The sequence below is a fragment of the Mustelus asterias genome, unplaced genomic scaffold (genome assembly GCF_964213995.1).
Source record: "Mustelus asterias unplaced genomic scaffold, sMusAst1.hap1.1 HAP1_SCAFFOLD_2322, whole genome shotgun sequence".
Taxonomy (NCBI): Eukaryota; Metazoa; Chordata; class Chondrichthyes; order Carcharhiniformes; family Triakidae; genus Mustelus; species Mustelus asterias.
In genome coordinates this window covers 27,953-43,808 of record NW_027592267.1, presented here as the reverse complement: position 1 = coordinate 43,808, position 15,856 = coordinate 27,953, and the positions used below count along the sequence as shown (strand labels likewise).

The 15,856-nt window shown below is 47.0% G+C and overlaps 1 protein-coding gene across 1 annotated transcript in view; it reads left to right on the top strand.

Moving 5' to 3' along the window:
- The window catches only part of LOC144489578 (RUN and FYVE domain-containing protein 2-like), a gene marked incomplete at its 3' end in the record, with an annotated part of 42,498 nt that overhangs the window by 12,017 nt on the left and 14,625 nt on the right, over positions 1–15,856 (top strand). The window contains exons 3-5 of the mRNA XM_078207436.1: positions 315–416; positions 4,144–4,267; positions 15,767–15,831. Of these exons, the coding sequence (XP_078063562.1) occupies positions 315–416; positions 4,144–4,267; positions 15,767–15,831 (291 nt within the window). The remainder of the gene's footprint in view (positions 1–314; positions 417–4,143; positions 4,268–15,766; positions 15,832–15,856) is intronic.

Genomic DNA, 15,856 nt, shown 5'->3' with positions numbered 1-15,856 from the left:
TGCAAGGGGTTAGATACAGGGTAAAGCTCCCTCTACACTGTCCCCATCAAACACTCCCAGGACAGGTACAGCACAGGGTTAGATACAGGGTGACCTAACCATCCCCCCGGATATCTACGTTATCCCCCATCAAATGCTCCCAGGACAGCTGCAAGGTTAAGAGTAAAGCACCCACTACCTTCACTGAATCATTAAATCCACCCAGGTGAGTTGAAAGGCATGTCTTTATTCCACAAATGCCCCTTTCTTTCTTGGAGAAGGATAAGGATAAAGAGCTAATGTAGCTAACACTTGTGACTTCTTTTCCTATGCAGGACCCCTCTGGGCCGAGCCCGTGCCTGGTTACGGCTTGCCATGATGCAGAAGAAGCTGGCGGATTATCTGCGATGCATTATCCTCAGGAGGGATCTGTTCAGGTGCTTCTCTTTCCCTTGTTTGTCTTGTCTCATGTGATGAGAGAATTGTAAGGATCTCTCTCTATGTGGACTGACTACCCCTCCCCTTTGCTGGCCTCTTTAGCACCATGGGAGGCACTGATCTCTGGTTAGAAGTTGCAAAGCTGAGCAAGTCATGTTGGCAGTTCAGTGAGGTCAGTGAATCTCCGAGAGACATTCGTGCACACGATCTTCCTGCCCCTTGTCCCCCTGTCTGAGGGAGTTGGCCCGCCTGTGGAATCATAGAATCCTACAGTGCAGAAAGAGGCCATTCGGCCCATCGAGTCTGCACCAACCACAATCCCACCGAGGCCCTATCCACATATCCCTACATATTTACCCACTAACCCCTCTAACCTATGCATCCCGGGATACTAAGGGGCAATTTAGAATGGCCAATCAACCTAGCCCGCACATCTTTGGACTGTGGGAGGAAACCGGAGCACCCGGAGGAAACCCGCGCAGACACAAGGAGAATGGGCAAACTCCACACAGACAGCGACCCGAGCCGGGATTCGAACCTAGAGTCCTGGAGCTGTGAAGCAGCAGTGCTAACCACTGTGCTACCGTGCTGCCCATATGGCAGAGCTTTACTCGTCACTGTTCATTATGTAGCCACAGACTATATTCTTCACTGGATTTATCATTGTGTGACCCAGGAGAAATCTTTTTTTTTCACCTGTAACTATGATTAATGAAGCTTGGATTTCCTTGAACCTGGCTGTCTAATTTAACACCACTCATCCTACTGGCCCCATTGAGGGTCATTTTCAGATCAGTGTTTGCATTCTCTGCTGACTGGGTGGGTCCAGCTTCCAGGCCTACACGGTGCAGAGATAACTGACCCCTGTGGTAGCCAGGGATGAGATAAGGAGCCACAATCTTGGACAGATTGAGAATGTGGTTGTTATGGGTGAGGAAAAGGAAGGGCTGAGTGGTGGTGGTATCTGTGGTGGAGCACCTGCAGGGTTGCATTGCCTGGTCTTGCAGGCGGAGAATAGCACTGAGGGAAGTAGCAGAGAACTGACAGCAAGCACACTCCAGCAAGGTACTGCATTCGAGAGAGAGAGAGAACAGTTAGAACAAAGAAACAAAGAAAATTACGGCACAGGAACAGGCCCTTCGACCCTCCAAGCCTGCACCGACCATGTTGCCCGACTGAGCTAAAGCCCCCTACCCTTCCAGGGACCATATCCCTCTATTTCCATCCTATTTATGTCTTTGTCAAGACGCCCCTTGAAAGTCACTACCGTATCTGCTTCCACTACCTCCCCCGACAGCGAGTTCCAGGCACCCACCCTCTGTGTAAAAAAACTTACCTCGTACATCTCCTTTAAACTTTGCCCCTCGCACCTTAAACCTGTGCCCCCTAGTAATCGACTCTTCCACCCTGGGAAAAAGCTTCTGACTATCCACTCTGTCCATGCCCCTCAATCTTACAGACTTCTATCAGGTCATCCTTCAACCTCCGTCGCTCCAGTGAGAACAAACCAAGTTTCTCCAACCTCTCATAGCTAATGCCCTCCATACCAGGCAACATCATGGTAAATCTTTTCTGTACCCTCTCCAAAGTCTCCATATCCTTCTGGTAGTGTGGCAACCAGAATTGAACACTATATAACAAGTGCGGCCAAACTAAGGTTCTATAAAGCTGCAACATGACTTGCTAATTTTTAAACTCAATGCCCCGGCCGATGAAGGCAAGCAAGCCGTATGCCTTCTTGACTACCTTCTCCACCTGTGTTGCCACTTCTGTGACCTGTGTACCTGTACACCCAGATCCCTTTGCTTATCTGTAATTACCTGGATTATTCCTTGCTACTTTTCTTAAACAAAGGAACAACATTGGCTGCTCTCCAATCCTCTGGGACCTCCCCTGTAGCCAGTGAGGATACAAAGATTTTTCTCAAGGCCCCAGCAATTTCCTCCCTTGCCTCTCTCAGTATTCTGGGGTATATCCCATCAGGCCCTGGGGACTTGTCTACCTTAATGTTTCTCAAGAACCCCAATACCACCTCCTTTTTGATCTCAACGTGACTCAAACTATCTACACACCCTTTCCCAGACTCATCATCCACCAAGTCCTACTCTTTGGTGAATACTGACACAAGGTACTCATTTAATACCTCACCCATTTCCTCTGGCTCCACACATAGATTCCCTCCCCTGTCCTTGAATGGGCCAAACCTCTCCCTGGCTACCCTCTTGCTCTTTATATATGTATAAAAGGCCTTGGAATTTTCCTTAATCCTGCTGGCCCTTCTTACTTCTTGCTTAAGTTTCTTTCTACTTTCCTTGTATTCCACACTTGCTTCACCTGTTCCCAGCCTCCTAGCCTTGACAAATGCTTCCTTTTTCTCTTTGACTAGGCTCACAATATCTCTCGTTATCCAAGGTTCCCAAAACTTGCCATACTTATCCTTCATCCTTACAGGAATGTGCCGGTCCTGAATCCCTATCAACTTACACTTGTAGGCCTCCCACATGCCAGATGTTGATTCGCCCTCAAACATCTGCCCCCAATCTACATTCTTCAGTTCCTGCCTAGTTTTTCACACAGAGGGTGGTGGGCGAGTGGAATCGGCTGCCGTCAGTGGTGGTGGAGGCGAACTCAATAGGGTCTTTTAAGAGACTCCTGGATGAGTACATGGAGCTTAATAGGATGGAGGGTTATAGGTAGGTCTAGAAGGTAGGGATGTGTTCGGCACAACTTGTGGGCCGAAGGGCCTGTTTGTGCTGTAGTTTTTCTATGTTTCTAATATTGTTGTAATTAGCCTTCCCCCAATTTAGACCTTAACTTGAGGACTACACTTATCTTTATCCATCAGTACCTTAAAGCTTACTGAATTGTGGTCACTGTTCCCGAACTGCTCCCCTACTGAAACGTCGACTACCTGGCCGGACTCATTCCCCAATACCAGGTCCAGTATGGCCACTTCCCTCGTTGGACTATCTACATACTGTTTCAAGAAGCCCTCCTGGATGCTGCTTACAAACTCTGCCCCATCCACACCCTTCGCACTAAGTGAGTCCCAGTCAATATAGGGGAAATTAAAATCTCCCACCACAACAACCCTATTACTTTTACACCTTGCCAAAGTCTGTCTACATATCTGTTCCTCAATCTCCCGCTGGCAGTTGGGTGGCCTATAGTAAACCCCCAACATTGTGACTACACCTTTCCTATTCCTGAGCTCTACCCATATCGTCTCGCTGTATGAGCCCTCCGAGGTGTCCTTCCGCAGCACAGCTGTGATATTCTCCTTAACCAGTAGTGCAACTCCTTCACCCCTTTTACATCCCCCTTTATCCCGCCTGAAACATCTGTATCCTGGGATGATAAGCTGCCAATCCCATCCTTCCAAGTCTCTGTAAAAGCAACAGTGTCATAGTTCAAAGTACTAATCCAAGCTTTAAGTTCATCTGCCTTACCTGTTACACTTCTCGCATTGAAATAAATGCACTTCAGTCCACCAGACCCTCTCTGATTAGCAGCCACACCCTGCCTGCTCTTCCTGAGTCTTACTGGCCCTACTCTCTGGTTCGCCTTCAGTTAAATCACCTTTGCTTTGATACTCAGTTGTGGGAATCTTAACAGTAGTTGATAAAAGTGAAGTATTGTTCCGAAGCTGCTCCAGACTGTAGAGATGTGATGTGATGCAAATTGGGAAGAGCGGTGGTAGGTCATGGTGTTGTGCTTTGGTTGCAGTGAATTTTACGAGGACCATGCAGTGATGATGGAAGAGGAAGGGGCAGTGATTGTTGGACTCCTGGTCGGACTTAATGTGATGGATGCTAATTTGTGCGTCAAGGGAGAAGATCTGGATTCCCTGGTAAGGCAGCTCTTAGTATTGGTGTGTGACAACTAATCTCATCCATGGTGATGGTCACTCTCACTTACTGAAACTCCGATGAATCTAATGTATACAATCAAAAATAGATCATTTACAATTTTTCAATTATTCCTTCCTTGCATTAGTTTAAAATCAATTACATGTAGTAACAATAACAATCTCTGACATTCACTTCAGCCAATTGCATTCTACCATACAGTATAATGATATATCATTCGTCCATTTAATCCAGATGCTAACTCTCATCTTGGCTAAAGTCACTTTTAGGTTGTCTGGTTACCCTAGACGCTTGGCTACAAGGGTCAAAATGGACGCTCCCACCGGATCATTGCCAACCTGGATAAACACGTGTTCCTGCATCCAGGCACGTCTTTGTCCTGAGTCTGGACAATGAATGGACCTATTCATAATGTTGCGAGATCAGTTCTCTCATAAGAAATCTTCTGATATGAATTTTGCTAACTGCAGAGGTTCCCAGGCCTTTGGCTCTGAACTATTCGCCTTTACCATCATCCCTTGCAGTAATCTGCTTTTGTCTGAAGTAAGCAATGATTCATACAACACTTAAAATACATTTAAATTATCAATATATGTTTTAAAACCAAAATTACTTGTTTAATTCTCTTACTGCATCCACATATGTGTAAAGTATTGTCTCATCAGCTTATTAACTTTGTTTCAGGAATCCTTTAACTCTTTAATAGTGGTCCTGTCAGGGCGTTGTGTATTCTGTCTAAAACCTTATTAACTGGTTAATAATTTCCTCTTCACGCCCCTGATCTTAATTTCGGCACTGTTACAATCCCAGCTAGTGTTACTACTGGGCGAGTTAGGTCCCAATGGGCAACTAGGTCTGATAGATCCTAACTTTTTATATAGACAAGTGGAGTAAAGCTAGTGAACAGAGTCTACTGATGTACTTTTAACAAATGAGTAAAATATATATTGAATAAAAAAGATGAACTATATGACACTACTCCTTCACCCACAACTATACCTATACAGATTCATAAGGATAACACAAGTTACAAAATCTATCTTGTACTTTAATGTTCACAGAAAGTACACAGTCCAGTAATCCAATAGGTGGTCGGACACACCGCACTCTGAAACCAAGTGACATCCCAAACAGATGCTTTGTATCTCGAACCAACTCCCCCTCCGACATATGTCACACTGTGAACCAACCGGTCTAGCTGGAATTCTGTCTTTCACACAAGGGTTTCCAATCTCAAAGCCCAGAGTAATCGCTTTGAATCTTTTCCCGAACAATCTTTTCTCTTTGCACAAGGGCCCACTTTCCACAAGGGTCCAACTGCAGGATTTTGATCTCTCCTTCTGATGTTTCTCTGTTCTGGATCGCCACATGCATTCGAGCTTCATCTTTCACACACACTCTCAGTTATTCAGCTATACCAATACAACACCACCACTTCACAGGCCCAGAGTAAGGATTACAGACCTTTGGCTCCTTCGATCTCTTGCTCCTCACAGGCCTAATCTGCTGTAAATCTGCTTCCTGCAGCTCTCTCACTTTTAACTTGGAGCCCACAGAACCATAGAAAATTACAGCTCAGAAACAGGCCTTTTGGCCCTTCTTGTCTGTGCCGAACCATTTTTTGCCTAGTCCCACTGACCTGCACTTGGACCATATCCCTCCACACCCCTCTCATCCATGAATCCATCCAAGTTTTTCTTAAATGTTAAAAGCATTTACCACTTTATCCGGCAGCTCATTCCACACTCCCACCACTCTCTGCGTGAAGAAGCCCCCCCCTAATATTCCAAAGAGAACAAAAAACAATACAGCACAGGAACAGGCCCTCCGGCCCTCCAAGCACGCGCCGCTCCCTGGTCCAAACTAGACCATTCTTTTGTATCCCTCCATTCCCACTCCGTTCATGTGGCTATCTAGATAAGTCTTAAATGTTCCCAGTGTGTCCGCCTCCACCACCTTGCCCGGCAGCGCATTCCAGGCCCCCACCACCCTCTGTGTAAAATACGTCCTTCTGATATCCGTGTTAAACCTTCCTCCCCCCCCCCCTCACCTTGAACCTATGACCCCTCGTGAACGTCACCACTGACCTGGGAAAAAGCTTCCCACCGTTCACCCTATCTATGCCTTTCATAATTTTATACACCTCTATTAGGTCACCCCTCATCCTCCGTCTTTCCAGTGAGAACAACCCCAGTTTACCCAATCTCTCCTCATAACTAAGCCCTTCCATACCAGGCAACATCCTGGTAAACCTCCTCTGTACTCTCTCTAAAGCCTCCACGTCCTTCCAGTAGTGTGGCGACCAGAACTGGGCGCAGTATTCCAAATGCGGCCGAACCAACCTTCTATACAACTGCAACATCAGACCCCAACTTTTATACTCTGTGTCCCGTCCTATAAAGGCAAGCATGCCATATGCCTTATTCACTACCTTCTCCACTTGTGACGTCACCTTCAAGGATCTGTGGACTTGCACACCCAGGACCCTCTGCGTATCTACACCCTTTATGGTTCTACCATTTATCGTATAGCTCCCCCCTACGTTAGTTCTACCAAAATGCATCACTTCGCATTTATCTGGATTGAACTTCATCTGCCATTTCTTTGCCCAAATTTCCAGCCTATCTATATCCTTCTGTAGCCTCTGACAATGTTCCTCACTATCTGCAAGTCCAGCCATTTTTGTGTCGTCCGCAAACTTACTGATCACCCCAGTTACACCTCCTTCCAGATCGTTTATATAAATCACAAACAGCAGAGGTCCCAATACAGAGCCCTGCGGAACACCACTAGTCACAGGCATCCAGCCGGAAAAAGACCCTTCCACTACCACCCTCTGTCTTCTGTGACCAAGCCAGTTCTCCACCCATCTAGCCACCTCCCCCATTATCCCATGAGATCCAACCTTTTGCACCAACCTACCATGAGGGACTTTGTCAAACGCTTTACTAAAGTCCATATAGAAGACATCCACGGCCCTTCCCTCATCAACCATTCTAGTCACTTTTTTAAAAACTCCACCAGGTTAGTGAGGCATGACCTCCCTCTCACAAAACCATGCTGACTATCGTTAATGAGTTTATTCCTTTCTAAATGCACATACATCCTATCTCTAAGAATCCTCTCCAACAACTTCCCTACCACGGATGTCAAGCTCACCGGCCTATAATTTCCCGGGTTATCCTTCCTACCCTTCTTAAATAACGGGACCACATTAGCTATCCTCCAATCCTCTGGGACCTCACCTATGTCCAGTGACAAGACAAAGGTTTGCGTCAGAGGCCCAGCGATTTCATCTCTCGTCTCCCTGAGCAGCCTTGGATAGATTCCATCAGACCCTGGGGATTTGTCAGTCTTTATATTCCCTAAAAAGCCTAACACTTCCTCCCTTGTAATGGAGATTTTCGCTAACGGGTCAACACTCCCCTCCGAGACACTCCCAGTCAACACGTCCCTCTCCTTTGTGAATACCGACGCAAAGTATTCATTTAGGATCTCCCCTACTTCTTTGGTCTCTAAGCATAATTCCCCACTTTTGTCCCTGAGTAGTCCGATTTTTTCCCTGACAACCCTTTTGTTCCTAATGTATGAATAAAATGCTTGGGATTCTCCTTAATCTTGTCTGCCAAGGACATTTTGTGACCCCTTTTTGCCCTTCTAATTCCTCGTTTGAGTTCTTTCCTACTTTCTTTGTATTCCTCCAGAGCTCCCTCCGTTTTTAGCTGCCTGGACCTAACGTACGCCTCTCTTTTCTTTTTGACCAATCCCTCAATTTCCCTGGTTATCCACGGTTCTCGAATCCTACCCTTCCTATCCTTTTTTACAGGCACATGCCTATCCTGCAGCCCTAACAACTGTTCCTTAAAAGACTCCCACATGCCAGATGTGGATTTACCCTCAAACAGCCTCTCCCAATCAACAGCTGCCAATTTCTGCCTAATCCCACTAAAGTTAGCCTTCCCCCAATCCAACACCTTACCCTTGGGACACCACTCATCCTTTTCCATCACTATGCTAAAGCTAACAGAATTGTGGTCACTATTTGCCACATGTTCCCCGACCGAAACTTTGCAGACCTGACCGGGCTCATTCCCCAGCACTATGTCCAATATAGCCCCCTCTCTAGTTGGACTGTCAACATATTGTTCCAAAGAACCTTCCTGTACGCATTTTACAAATTCCTCCCCATTCAGACTCCCAGCCCTACACGATTTCCAGTCTATACCAGGGAAATTGAAGTCTCCCACTACAACAACCCTATTTTTCCTGCACCTATCTATTATCTCCTGACATGTCCGTTCTTCCACTTCCCTTGGGATGTTGGGGGGCCTGTAGTATACCCCCAACATAGTGACTGCGCCCTTCCTGTTTCTGTGCTCCACCCACAGTGACTCGTTACACGACCCCTCTGAATTGTCCTCCCTCTGCACCGCTGTAATATGCTGTCTAACTAATACTGCTACTCCCCCACCTCTTTTGGCCTCTCCTCTGTCTCGCCTAATACACTTGTACCCCGGAATATACAGCTGCCAGTCCTGTCCCTCTTTCAACCAAGTCTCTGTCACCGCAACCACATCCAAATTCCTTGTAAGCATTAAGGCCCTAAGTTCGTCTGTCTTACCTGCTACGCTCCTTGCATTGTAGTAGATGCACTCCAGACCTCCAGGTCCAGTGAGGTCATCCTCCCCCAGAGTGCTCTTCTTCTTTGCCAGCCTTGTCCTGGCCCCAAGCTCGTCCCCAGCCTCTACCCTTGTGGACATAATTTTTTGATCCCCACCCCCCCTGCCATATTAGTTTAAACCCACCTGAACTGCACTAGCAAAACTCCCAGCCAGGATATTCGTGCCCTTCCAATTTAGTTGTGACCCATCCTTCTTGTACAGGTGCCCCCCTCTCTTGAAAACTTCCTAGTGATCCAGGAATATGAAGCCCTCCCTCCTGGATCAGTCCTTTAGCCAAGCGTTCAATTGTACTATCTCCCTTTTCCTAGCCTCACTGGCCCTAGGCACTGGGAGCAGCCCAGAGATTGCCACCCTGGAGGCCCTACTTTTTAGCCTATTTCCCAACTCCCTGAATTGCTCTCGTAGGATCCCCCTGCTCTTCCTATCTACGTCATTTGCACCAATGTGTACAATGACATCCGTTTCTTTATCCTCCCCTTTTAATATTCCCTTTAAACTTTTCTCCTTTCACCCTTAACCCATGCCCCCTGGTTTTTTTCCCCCCTAGCCTCAGTGAAAAAAGCCTGCTTGCATTCGAACTATACCCATCAAAATCTTATACACCTCTATCAAATCTCCCCTCATTCTTCTACGCTCCACGGAATAAAGTCCCAACCTATTCAATCTCTCGCTATAACTCAGCTTCTCAAGTCCCGGCAACATCCTTGTGAACCTTCTCTGCACTCTTTCAACCTTATTTACATCCATCCTGTAACTAGGTGACCAAAACTGTACACAATACTCTAAATTCGGCCTCACCAATGCCTTATATAACCTTACCATAACACTCCAACGTTTATACTCGATACTCCAATTTATAAAGGCCAATGTACCAAAGGCACTCTTTACGACCCTATCCACCTGTGACGTCGCTTTTAGGGAATTCTGTACCTGTATTCCCAGATCCCTCTGTTCAACTGCACTCTTCAGAGTCCTACCATTTACCCTGTACGTTCTACTTTGGTTTGTCCTTCCAAAGTGCAATATCTCACACTTGTCTGCGTTAAATTCCATTTGCCATTTTTCAGCCCATTTTTCTAGTTGGTCCAAATCCCTCTGCAAGTTTTGAAAACCTTCCTCACTGTCCACTACACCTCCAATCTTTGTATCATCCCTTCTCTGCTCCTCACTCTTAACTTTACTGAGCAAGATATGTTGCATGTTTCCTGTCCTCATCCTTTGACTTAAAGGTCTTCATGGAACCTTTCTCCTTTTCCTTTAGGACCTGCTCCCTGCAGTTCCCTCTCCCAGTAGACATTCATTCGCTCCACCATTGGCACAGAGTGACTGCAGCATGTACCATCTACAAGATGCACTGTACGAACTCATCAAGGCTCCTTGGGCAGCACCTTCCAACCCACGACCACTAGAAGGACAAGGACAGCAGATAGATGGGAACACCACCACCCGGAGGCTCCCCTCCAAGCCACTCGCCATCCTGATTTGGCGTTCATTCAAAATCCTAGGTCAAAATCCTGGAACTCCCTCCCTATCAACACTGGGTGTACCTACACCACAGAAACTGCAATGGTTCAAGACACCAGCTCACCACCACCTTCTCGAGGACAATTAGAGACGGGCAATAAATGCTGGCCTAGTTGCTGATGCCCACATCCCCATAATGAATAAACAAAAAGACTTGACAATTTTGTATCTCCCTTGAGGTCCAGACCTCACTTGCCACTCACTGTTACTTCAACTTTAGGGGAACACATCTAAGATTCTTAGACTTATTTTCCTCAGCAACTTTGCTGGTATGTCTGTCCACCTAGAAAGGTTTAAATTACTCCCTTCACCTTGGAGCATAATCACCAATTGAACTAAAAACTGCTGTTCAATCTCTTTGGGTTTTCCTCTCTGAGCCTCTGTTGCTAAGCCAAATCAGAGCTTTCCTCTATTTTGCTTTTTAGCTTCCTGAAACTATTTTAAGTGTTGTAAAGCTTCATAAAAAATGCAGATATACAAACAGTTCCAGACCTGCTTGTCTTCATTGTGAAATGAAACTAGACTCAGGTTTCAACTTTTCAACCCACTGATAAAAGATATAAAGTTATAGCTTATTCCTAATACCTACACATACAATTTTCTTAACTATCTTCATTTCATAACAAGTGCATTGAAAACAGTTAAATTTGTGTTAAAAATCGGAGGGTTTTTTTCCAAAACAGGAAGTAGGCCCAGGAGAAGCCTGGGAAGGTTTTTGGAGGGTTTAAAAGCAGGCCGCACTTTTGAGCGGGCAGTGGAGTGAGTGGGAAGCAGAGTGAGAGCTGACGGGCTTCGGCTCATCGGGCTTCGGCGTAAAACAGGCAGAGGTGGGGTAGGTTTAGACAGTTTTTCCTGTGTCATTGGAAGAAAGGAGGAATTATGATTGTGAGGCCAGTTTGTTGTTCTCAGTGTCTGATGTGGGAGGTCCTGGAGTCTCCTAGCCTCCCGGACGTCCATATCTGCGCCAGGTGCGTCGAGCTGCAGCTCTTAAGGGACCGCGTTGGGGAACTGGAGCTGCAGCTCGATGACCTTCGTCTGGTTAGGGAGAATGAGGAGGTGATAGATAGGAGTTACAGGCAAGTGGTCACACCGGGGCCACGGGAGACAGACAAGTGGGTCACGGTTAGGAAGGGGAAGGGGAAAGGTCAGGTACTAGAGAGTACCCCAGTGGCTGTGCCCCTCAAAAATCAGTACTCCTGTTTAAGTACTGTTGTGGGGAGCAGCCTACCTGGGGGAAGCAACAGTAGCCGTGCCTCCAGCGCAGAGTCCGGCCCGGCAGCTCAGAAGGGTAGGGAAAGGGAGGATGAGCAAACTGACCACAGCACCAAGGTACAGGGAGCCATCCAAGTGGGGGGAGAAACACAAAATGTCGTAGAAATTGGGGGTAGTACACTTTTGGATGCTGTTGGGGGGGTGGGGGGGGGGGATGGGGGGGGTGGGGTGGGGGGGGGGGATGGGGGGGTGGGATGGGGGGGTGGGGGGGTGGGGTGGGGGGGGGACTTAGCAGGGGTAAGCCATGGTGTACAGGTCACTGGCTCAGTGTCTGTCCATGTTGCTCAGAAGGGAAGGGGGGAGAGGAGTAGAGGATTAGTCATTGGGGACTCCATAGTTAAAGGGACAGATAGGAGATTCTGCGGGAACGAGAGAGACTCGCGGTTGGTGTGTTGCCTCCCAGGAGCCAGAGTCCGCGATGTCTCGGATCATGTTTTCGAAATCCTTAAGGGGGAGGGGGACCAGCCCCAAGTTGTGGTTCACATAGGCACTCAAGACATAGGTAGGAAAAGCGGTGGGGATGTAAGGCAGAAATTCAGGGAGTTAGGGTGGAAGCTTAGGGCTAGAACAAACAGAGTTGTTATCTCTGGTTGTTACCCATGCCACGTGATAGTGAGGAGAGGAATAGGGAGAGAGAGCAGTTGAACACGTGGTTACAAAGATGGTGCAGGAGGGAGGGTTTCAGATACCTAGACAATTGGGGCTCTTTCTGGGGTAGGTGGGACCTCCACAAACAGGATGGTCTGCACTTGAACCAGAGGGGTACCAATATCTTGGGGGGGAAATTTGCTAATGCTCTTCAGGAGGGTTTAAACTAATTCAGCAGGGGGGTGGATACCTGAATTGTAGCTCCGGTGTACAGGAGGTTGAGAGTACTGAGGTTATGGATGAGGTTTCAGAGTCGCAGGGGTGTACTGGCAGGCAGGAAGGTGGTTTGAAGTGTGTATACTTCAACGCCAGGAGCATCCGGAATAAGGTGGGTGAGCTTGCAGCATGGGTTGGTACCTGGGATTTCGATGTTGTGGCCGTCTCGGAGACATGGATAGAGCAGGGACAGGAATGGTTGTTGCAGATTCCAGGGTTTAGATGTTTCAGTAAGTGCAGGGAAGGTGGTAAAAGAGGGGGAGGTGTGGCATTGTTAGTCAAGGACAGTATTACGGTGGTAGAAAGGACATTTGATGAGGACTCGTCTACTGAGGTAGTTTGGGCTGAGGTTAGAAACAGGAAAGGAGAGGTCACCTTGTTGGGAGTTTTTTGTAGACCTCCGAAAAGTTCCAGAGATGCAGAGGAAAAGATTGCAAAGATGATTCTGGATAAGAGCGAAAGTAACAGGGTAGTTGTACTGGGGGACTTTAACTTTACAAATATTAACTGGAAAAGCGATAGTTCGAGTACTTTAGAGGGGTCGGCTTTTGTCCAGTGTGTGCAGTAAGGCTTCCTGACGCAGTATGTAGATAGACCAACAAGAGGCGAGGCCACATTGGATTTGGTACTGGGTAATGAACCAGGCCAGGTGTTAGATTTGGAGGTAAGTGAGCACTTTGGTGACAGTGACCACAATTCGATTACGTTTGCTTTAGCAATGGAAAAGGATAGGTATATACCAAAGGGCGAGAGTTATAGCTGGGGGAAAGGAAATTATGATGCGATTAGGCGAGATTTAGCTGGCATAGGTTGGGGAAGGAAACTGCAGGGGATGGGCACAATTGTAATGTGGAACTTGTTCAAGGAACAGCTACTACGCGTCCTTGATAAATATGTACCTGTCAGTCAGGGAGGAAGCAGACGTGTGAGGGAACCGTGGTTTACTAAGGAGGTTGAATCTCTTGTGAAGAGGAAGAAGGAGACTTATGTTAAGATGAGACGTGAAGGCTCAGTTAGGGTGCTTGAGAGTTACAAGTTAGTCAGGAAGGACCTAAAGAAAGAGTTAAGAAGAGCCAGGAGGGGACATGAGAAGTCTTTGGCGGGTAGGATCAAGGAAAACCCTAAAGCTTTCTATAGGTATGTCAGGAGTAAAAGAATGACTAGGGTATAAGATTAGGGCCAGTCAAGGACAGTAGTGGGAAGTTGTGCGTGGAGTCTGAAGAGATAGGAGAGGCACTAAATGAATATTTTTCGTCGGTATTCACACTGGAGAGGGACAGTGGTGTCAAGGGGAGTACTGAGATGCAGGCTGTTGGACTGGATGGGATTGATGTTCATAAGGAGGAGGTGTTAGCAATTCTGGAAAGGGTAAAAATAGATAAGTCCCCTGGGCCGGATGGGATTTATCCTAGGATTCTCTGGGAGGCTAGAGAGGAGATTGCAGAGCCTTTGGCTTTGATCTTTGTGTCGTCATTGTCTACAGGAACAGTGCCAGAAGATTGGAGGATAGCAAATGTTGTCCCCTTGTTCAAGAAGGGGAGTAGGGACAACCCTGGTAACTATAGACCGGTGACCCTTACTTCTGTTGTGGGCAAAGTATTGGAAAGGATTATAAGAGATAGGATTTATAATCAGCTGGAAAGGAATAATTTGATTAGGGATAGTCAGCACGGTTTTGTGAAAGGTCGGCCTGCCTCTCAAACCTTACTGAGTTCTTTGAGAAGGTGACCAAAGAGGTGGATGAGGGTAAAGCGGTTGATGTGGTGTATATGGATTTCAGCAAAGTGTTTGATAAGGTTCCCCATGGTAAACTTTTGCAGAAAATACGGACACATGGGATTGAGGGTGATTTAGTGGTTTGGATCAGGAATTGGCTAGCTGTAAGAAAACAAAGGGTGGTGGTTGATGGGAAATATTCATCCTGGAGTTCAGTTACTCGTGGTGTACCGCAAGGATCTGTTTTGGGGCCACTGGTGTTTGTCATTTTTATTAATGACCTGGATGAGGGCGTGGAAGGATGGGTTAGTAAATTTGCGGATGACACTAAAGTCGGTGGAGTTGTAGACAGTGCGGAGGGAAGTGGCAGGTTACAGAGGGACATAGATAAGCTGCAGAGCTGGGCTGAGAGGTGGCAAATGGAGTTTAATGCGGAAAAGTGTGAGGTGATTCACTTTGGAAGGAGTAACAGGAATACAGAGTACTAGGCTAATGGTAAGATACTTGGTAGTGTGGATGAACAGAGGGATCTGGGTGTCCATGTGCATAGATCCCTGAAAGTTGGCACCCAGGTTGATAGGGTTAAGAAGGCGTACGGTGTGTTAGCTTTTATTGGTAGAGGGATTGAGTTTCGGAGCCAGGAGGTCGTGCTGCAACTGTACAAAACTCTGGTGCGGCCGCATTTGGAGTATTGCGTACAGTTCTGGTCGCCATATTATAGGAAAGATGTGGAAGTGTTGGAAAGGGTGCAGAGGAGATTTACCAGAATGTTGCCTGGTATGGTGGGAAAATCGTATGAGGAAAGGCTGGGGGGCTTGAGGTTGTTTTCGTTAAAGAGAAGAAGGTTAAGAGGTGACTTAATAGAGGCATACAAGATGATCAGAGGATTAGATAGGGTGGATAGTGAGAGCCTTTTTCCTCGGATGGTGATGGCTAGCACGAGGGGACATAGCTTTAAATTGAGGGGTGAGAGATATAGGACAGATGATAGAGGTAGGTTCTTTACTCAGAGAGTAGTAAGGGTGTGGAATGCCCTGCCTGCAGCAGTAGTGGACTCGTCAACATTAAGAGCATTCAAATAGTTATTGGATAAACATATGGATGATATTGGAATAGTGTAGATTAGAGGGGCTTTAGATTGGTTCCACTGGTCGGCGCAACATCGAGGGCCGAAGGGCCTGTACTGTGCTGTCATGTTCTATGTTCTAACACGTATGGGTGTTATCAGAGGATGAAGGGCGGGGGGGGCGGGGGGGGGGGTGCAGGTGCAGTAACCCAGTATACAGACTACCTTCAGGAGAGAAGTGAAAAGTGCTGTGCACTAAATCTCGAGGCCCTTAACCGAGTGGTAGCTGGAATCAAAGCCTGTGCTTGGGTATGAGTCAAAGTCATCGTCTCAACTGGTTCTCATTTCCTCCACAGGTTGGAGTCATTGATTTCTCCTTATACCTAAAGAATGATAACGACAGCAATGGGTACTTTGAAAGGTAATACTCACAGACATGAAGCCAA